This window comes from Gekko japonicus, unplaced genomic scaffold, assembly GCF_001447785.1.
Source record: "Gekko japonicus isolate JY-2015 unplaced genomic scaffold, Gekko_japonicus_V1.1 scaffold3429, whole genome shotgun sequence".
NCBI classification, from domain to species: Eukaryota; Metazoa; Chordata; class Lepidosauria; order Squamata; family Gekkonidae; genus Gekko; species Gekko japonicus.
In genome coordinates, this window is record NW_015168149.1 from 55,862 (window position 1) to 63,772 (window position 7,911).

Genomic DNA, 7,911 nt, shown 5'->3' on the forward strand with positions numbered 1-7,911 from the left:
AGCAGGATTTAGTTCTTCATGGTGTAAAATCTTGTTTTTGGCACACAATACACACAGCCTTACCATATTGTCCCAGCATTGCATGTAGAAACAGGTATTTCAACTTTGCGCTACTGTTGGGGTATAATTGCTTTTGCAAATGTAATCTAATTCCCATATTCTCCATTAAGGGACACATTTAACAATATCAATGGACTGATTTCCTCCCCTCTTACCGATGAGAAAGCACTGAAGCTATCGATTATTGGTCTGTACCCGGTGCAACGACATAAATTACCTGGAGGAAAGGATCAGACAAAGAAATAAATATTTAAGTTGAAAGTTCACAACTCATCTGGACCGCATAGTTTTCCTCTGAGCAGTTCAACCTTGTGCCATTCCTAAAACTTGAGTGATGGTCTAGATTACTGTACTTCTGATTCTTTAGAAGAAAAAGAATTCTCTTCTCCAAAAACTGGACGAGCTAATCAGAAATGACGCCTTATCATTGTGGGGCTAGAAGGTATGAATGTTTACAGCTCCAACTGCAGACAGATCCATCATATTCCAGCCCTTATATAGCACTGAGTTTGTTGATACTTTCTCCAAAGTACGTGTGCACAGCAGCCTGAATAGGTCAGACTAGCCAAAAATAGTGTCCTGACCCTACTGGTGGACCTCCTGATGGCACCTGGTATTTTTGGCCACTGTGTGACAGACTGTTGGACTGGATGGGCCATTGGCCTGATCCAACATTGGCTTCTCTTATGTTCTTAGGAACTCATCAGAGCTTAGATCAAGATGGGTAACCGTGTTAGTCTGTCTGTAGCAGTAGAAAAGAGTAAGAGCCCAGTAAGACTAACAAAATTTGTGGCAGCGGATGAGCTTTCATGAGTCACTGCTTGCTTCTTCAGATACACCTAGAATGAGGAAGTGAGCAGTGAATAATGAAAGCTCACCCCTTGCCAAAAATTTTGTTAGTCTTTAAGGTGCTACTGGACACTTTTCATCAGAGCTTGGAAGCTAAGCAGGGTCAGCAATGGTTAATACTTGACTGGGAGACTGCAAAGGAAGGCCATGGTTGCTATGGAGAGGAAGGCAATGGCAAACCACCTCTGTTCGTCTCTTGCCTTGAAAACCCCATGAAAGGCCCCAGAAGTCATTTGCAACCTGACAGCACAATTATTATTAAGTGTGCATAGGACTGCAGGTTTAAGAGTATACTACAAAATCCCATTACCAACCAGTTTAGTATGACAGAAACCGAAAGAGGGATGTCCTACGCACAGACCAAGAAGGGCTGCATAATTATAATTTGAATAATGCATTTGGGTGTGATCACAAAATTTGGATTTGATGCTCACAGAAACTGTGGGCCAATTCAATCGTTATTTCTATGCCATGAAGAAGACCCAAAGTGACTCCGCAGGAGAACATGGGTGCATTGTTTGTTTTGGGCTTATCACTGGCTTTTTATCACTTGCCTTGGACCCGTGCAAGTAGAAAGTCCAATCAAGGCAATCAGCCAGGGAACTTTTTGTAAAAGAGGAGTTCTTTTATTTGGAGGGTGTTGTCTCAGTGTGTCACACATGGCTAACAGGTGTGTCAGGGCAGGTGGGTTAGGAATAGGGGTGTGCGTTCAGCTAAATCGGAGCTGAAAAAATACCCAGAAAATATCTTATCGATATTTTGGGGGTATTGATTCAGCTCGATAGCCATTTTGGATATTGGTCATCTATCGGAAATGGCCAACCCGCAAAATATTTGGGATTTTCAAGTCTGCTAGATAGACAACTTTAAAAGCATTTAAAGTGATCGTGGTCCCTTTAAATGCCTTCTCCAGGTCACATGACTCCGTGGCTTGGAGAACTCCGAAGGCATTTAAAGGGCTCGCAGTCCCTTCAAACACCTTCCGAGTGAACTCGCTGCAGCTCGTTGTTTTGGGCTTATCACTGGCTTTTTATCACTTGCCTTGGACCCGTGCAAGTAGAAAGTCCAATCAAGGCAATCAGCCAGGGAACTTTTTGTAAAAGAGGAGTTCTTTTATTTGGAGGGTGTTGTCTCAGTGTGTCACACATGGCTAACAGGTGTGTCAGGGCAGGTGGGTTAGGAATAGGGATATGCGTTCAGCTAAATCAGAGCTGAAAAAATACCCAGAAAATATCGATATTTGGGGGGTATTGATTCAGCTCGATAGCCATTTTGGATATTGGTCATCTATTGAAAATGGCCAACCCCCGACATATTTAGGATTTTCAAGACTGCTAGATAGACAACTTTAAAAGCATTTAAAGTGATCGTGATCCCTTTGAATGCCTTCTCCAGGTCACATGACTCTGTGGCTTGGAGAACTCTGAAGGCGTTTAAAGGGCTTGCAGTCCCTTTAAACGCCTTCCGAGTGAACTCGCTGCAGCTCGGCTGGAGCTGGCTCCTCTTGCAGCTTGGTGTAAACTGAGCTACAAAAGGAGCCAACCCAGGATCGGCCAGGGCGGCTGGAGCTAAGAGCTCTGCACCGCCTCAGCTGGGACTGGCTCCTCTTGCTTTAGTAGGTTTTTCACAAGGCTGGTTTGCTATCTGAGTTGGCACAGTTGTACGGCCACCTCCACGCTTCCTTGGCAGCTGCTGGTGATACCAATATGGTGATGGTCCACGGAAGTGGGGTGACTTGCTTTGAACACCTAGTGCAACCTTCTGTTCCACTGTTTGGACTGCCGCCATATGGGAGTTTCCATGTGGGACAAATATCCTTTGAGTCAACTAACAGATTCCATGTGATGGAATCTGGAAATTCCTGGACAGAATTCATAGACTCAGAGAGCTGGAAGGAATCAAGGTAGTTGACCCCCAAAGGAACAGCTGTTCAGTCACACACATTCACATACATAAACCACAAACTTCAGTCAAGCTGTGTAATATATATATTACAGATGGCTAAGTCTTCAATCTCTGGGAGATTTCTCCATTCTTCAGATAAGGACTAAGGTATACAGGAACAAAACCTCGAATAAACCTTTGTTGGTCTTAAAGGTGCCACGGGACTCTAAATTTGTTCTACTGCTTCAGACCAACATGGCTGACTATCTGGAACAATCTCAAAACACTCTTCTTTTTTCCAATGGGAGACTCTGGGCAAACTTTTGAGTAAAGCTTAGGAGGAAAGGTGGTATGGTATAGCTCAATCTCATCAGATCTCAGAAGCTAAACATTGTTGGTACTTGGATGGGGGACCATCAAGGCAGACTCTGCAGAGAAAGGCAATGGCAAACCACCTCTGCTTCTCACTAGCCTTGAAAGCCCCTCGCTGGGGTCGCCGTGCGCTGCCACTTGATGGCATGTACAGATGTACCAGAGTAAAGCTTGGTACCTGGGCATGTTTTAAACTCATTCAGTTAATTGTTAGCAATAAATTTGGGGTAAAAATCAGGAAGGAGACCAGGAACCACATAAATCAGCATTGAGGGAAAGATGTGGCTGGTGGACCCCCTCAATCGAGACCACTGTGTGTGCCATAAGTGGACAGCAGGTGCACTGTTGAAAAGCAGCAGCAGCAGAAGAAGAAGAAGAAGAACAGGAGGAGGAGGAGGAAGAGATTGGATTTATACTCCACCCTTCTCTTGGAGTCTCAGAGCGGCTTACAGTCTCCTTCCCCTCCACACAACAGACACCCCATGAGGTAGCTCGGACTGAGAGAGCACTTTTGAAGACTGCTCTTGAGAGAACAGCTCTGAGAGAACTGTGACTGACCCAGGGTCACGCCAGCAGCTGCATGTGGAGGAGTGGGGAATCAAACCCGGTTCTCCCAGATTAGAGTCCATGCTCTTAACCACTACACCAAACTGGTGCCAAACAGAGCTGAAGGGACAGTAAAAGAGGACCAGAAAATGAATCCAAGGAGATTGCTCACAACTAGACACTTGCTCACATATGGTATTAGCCCTCTCCCCCAGCCATTTTTTCCTAATTTCTTCGTCCCTTTGCTGAGTAGTTCTCAGAGAAAGGCAGCCTACCGTCCAGAGCAGCTGAAATCTGCTCCATGGTGGGCTCCGGGTGATTCCTTAGCAGAGAATACATTGACATCACCATTCCGGGGGTGCAGAAGCCACACTGGGAGCCATGACACTCAGCCAGCCTTTTCTGGAAGGGAAAACAGCTCATGAAATGTGTATTAAAGGGATGGTCCACAAAGAAGCGTCGTCTTCCAGAAGACCCACCAGCACATTGGCATCCTCCTCACTGCGCCAACCTGTCTAGCATTGTTTCCTTCCCACCGTCTTTCCTTTGTGGCTCAGCTCCTTTGCCTTTCATAGCAGTGGAAGACCCAAGGAAGAAAACCTGTTCCCATCTCTTTAGCTCTGTCCCTTTTAAGGTTCCAGGAGATGGTCTGAAGGCACACTATGGCCACCTTGCTGATCTGCACAGGATGGGAGACTCAGTATCTGGGAACACCGAGTACACTGTCTTGCGATCCATGGAAGAAAGTGGGGGATATAAATGAAATAAATGTAACACGATGTAGAACTTCACCACCTAGATTTGTAGAATAGGGGTAGGGACCATCCTGGCTTGGCACTAGACATCATCACATAAGAACATAAGAACATAAGAGATGCCAATGTTGGATCAGGCCAAAGGCCCATCCAGTCCAACACTCTGTATCACACAGTGGCCAGAAATACTAGTGCCATCAGGAGGTCCACCAGTGGGGCCAGGACATTAGAAGCCCTCCCACTGTTGACCCCCCCCAAAGCACCAAGAAGACAGAGCATCACTTGCCCCAGAGCCCCTATCTATACCTTGCGGCTAATAGCCACCGATGGACCTCTGCTCCATATGCTTATCTAATTCCCTTTTGAAGCCGTCCATGCTTGTAGCCGCCACCACTTCCTGGGTCAGTGAATCCCATGTGTTAATCACTCTTTGGGTGAAGAAGTACTTAATCTTATCCGTTCTAACCCGTTCTAACCTGACCGTTCTAACCCATTCTAACCCGACCGCTCAGCAATTTCATGGAGTGCCCACGAGTTCTTGTATTGTGAGAAAGGGAGAAAAGTACCTCTTTCTCTACCTGCTCTTTCCCATGCATTCTTTCCCGTGCATAATTTATAAACCTCGATCATGTCACCCCAGCCACAAAACAAGCATTGGTTCCCTGGCCTTTAGCTCTCACCTGAATGGGATGAAGTTTGGTTTTAGTGCTTCCGACTCCTTCCACGGTGGTCACTGCAGCACCGTACAACGAACACAATGGGAGCAGACAAGAGTTGGCTGGGAAATGTCTTTGGGACGTTAAAGAGAATCCCAATACTCAACCGGGTTGGTTCCTTTTCGTAGTGCTGTCTAGGGTCATTTTCATCTTGTTTGGATGCACTGAGGATAAATCTGCTCCAACTGGAAATACATGCCAAACCTAAAGCATCAAAATTCAAAAGGCTCTGCTGGGGAACTTCCAGGGGAAAACATAGTTGCTCTTCCCCAGAACATTGGAACCACATGGTCTGGGGCAAACATTTCCCAATTGTTACCCTTTTGTCAGGCTCCGGGTACTCAGGGGAGCCTGACTAGACAGAAGGGGATAGAGGAATACACCACCCCAGGTCTAGACCAACCAAGTGGGGGAGAAGAAGGTGCACAGAAAGCTGGGAGAGCTCGGCCGAAAATGAGAGAGTTACACGGGAGGGAGCTAGAGAGCAGAGCAGGAGGTATCGAGGCGCAGGGGGAGGCAGGGGAAAAATCAGACACCCTACAATTGGCTTTGAAGCAACGGGGGTCAAGAGTTCGGGAAACTAATAAAGACATGCTGCTGACAGCCGGCGAGGAATCAATTGAGGTGAACGGCGTACCAGGGTCAGCTGTGAGGTAACTCTACCCGGGAAGTTCACCTCAATAAAAGCAGACTCCGGACCCCATGGGGGTTGTTGTCTGATTCTGAGGCTGTTCACAGGCAACTATGCTTTCTGGATCCCGCTCCTGGCATCCCCTTAGCTTCTAAGACAACCCCTTCGATAGCGGATCTTCACACCTTTCTCCATCCATTATATTAGGCCAGTATACATGGCTCAGTGGTAGAACATCTGCCTGTCATGCAGAAGGTCTCATGTTCAACCCCTAGCATGTCCAGTTACGGACCAGTCAGTAGGTGATGTGAAAGATTTCCACCTGAAACCCTGCAGAGGCACTACCCATTTGAATATTGACTTTGATGGACCAATGGTCTGGTTCTGTGTGAGGAAGCATGGGTTCACGACTCAGGGAACAGGGCTACAATAAGGGAAACATAAGAAGAGACCAGAGTGCTTTACCCTTGCATACATCAAGAGGCCAGGGGGCAAGCAAAATGGATTTTTGCCTAAGGTAGTAATTTCATTTGAGCCAGGCATTGATGGTCTCAACTACACAGATCCCTTCAGTTTTTCATCACCAGTAATATATTTCTGACTCCATTTCCCCTTCAAATTTCTGTCCCTCACCATTCCGCATTCTCTGCCCTCGTGAAGAATTCGGTACTGCTGTCAAGTGAGAAGCAATTCAAAGCATAGCTGACAAAAGGTAAGGCCGAGAGCCTCCAAATAGGAAGTATTTTCTTTCTGTTCTCTGAGCCAAAATTCTCAGGCACCCATAGGAAGTATAACTCCCAGGATCCCTTGGGGGGAAAGCCATGGTAATTTAACTGGTGTAAAAACTCTCTTGTGTAGATACACTCAGTATCTTTCCTCCTTAAAAAGGATACCGTATCTTCTTAGTGTCTGGGTTGTACGTGGACACCATGACAGTGCAGGCTCCACAGCCTCCGATTCCACAGCCATACTTGGTTCCTGTGAGGCGGACTTTATGTTGCACGATACAGTTAAGGAAAACAAAAGCAGCTTCTGGTTTCATACTGACCTTTTTCAGAGCAGTGTTTGTGTTAAAGGAAGAATGATTTCTACTTACTGTATAGTTAGATACAGAATTAAAGGTGAAGAAGATATAGGAAAGAAACTAAAGATCATTTAAAACGTTATGTCGCCTGTGTTCATGAAAATCTTAAACTAAATCCTGTTTGACTACTTGATGTGAGTACTAGATCTGGCTGTGCTCAACAACACTTCAATGGCCCCGGTCACACTGAGAATTTGCTGCAAGAAAGGCACGAGTGTCGAGCGGATTTTTGGGGCGCGGTTACACCGCAACGTCTGGGAAGCATAACGCACCCGTGGCCAACCTGTGGCGTCCAGCTGAAGATGTGGAGTTAAAAAGTACCAAGGAAAGTACACTAGTTTCTGGAAAACGCGCAGCAGAGTCTGATCACGGGAACGCTAGTATCCCGTGGCATCCGGCGCCATGTCTCGTCGCAAACCAGATGTTTTTTGTAAGTGCATGCGCACAAACACAAAACTGAAAGCAGTGCTGCTCCGCGGAACTGCAATGCGCAAACGCGAAACGCTTCTGTGATTGCACCGCACCACTTCTTTGCCACGCTGCAGCATTGTCGTGTAATCGCCCGCTAACAGCCTAAGCACAGAGACTCGGGGGACCGTGTGATTGGGCTACCACACTTTATTTTGCTCCGGGGCGAACAGCTATGCCTCCCCCCAGCATTATCTGGCCCGTGTGACCGGGGCCTATGGTGAGAACAAAAAGAGCACAGGGAACAGGATGACAATCAAGTCCTTGTGCCAGATACCATAGGATTCATTAATTCAGAACTGCTGCAATTGAAGAGTACATTAATTGCATCAAAAATATAATACTTGAAACCAAATTAAACAGTTCCATGGCTTAGAAATAATAAATCCACTCCACTCTGTCAAAAGCTTTGTCAGCGTCCAGAAAGAGAAGCAAAGTTTTACATATTTCAGTGTTGTTAATAACGTCTATTATCCTCCTTATATTGTCATACTATTGCCCATTGTGGACACAGATTATGTCTGCCAATAATGTTATTTAGTGTTG

General features: G+C 46.2%; 1 protein-coding gene across 1 annotated transcript in view; it reads right to left on the bottom strand.

The window, feature by feature from the left end:
• Window positions 1-7,911, bottom strand: part of LOC107113599 (aldehyde oxidase 3-like) — a gene marked incomplete at its 3' end in the record, with an annotated part of 77,515 nt that overhangs the window by 55,227 nt on the left and 14,377 nt on the right. Inside the window, exons 3-6 of the mRNA XM_015414947.1 lie at window positions 6,707-6,803; window positions 5,147-5,255; window positions 3,987-4,113; window positions 216-277 (exon numbers count right to left, since the gene is read on the bottom strand). Of these exons, the coding sequence (XP_015270433.1) occupies window positions 216-277; window positions 3,987-4,113; window positions 5,147-5,255; window positions 6,707-6,803 (395 nt within the window). The remainder of the gene's footprint in view (window positions 1-215; window positions 278-3,986; window positions 4,114-5,146; window positions 5,256-6,706; window positions 6,804-7,911) is intronic.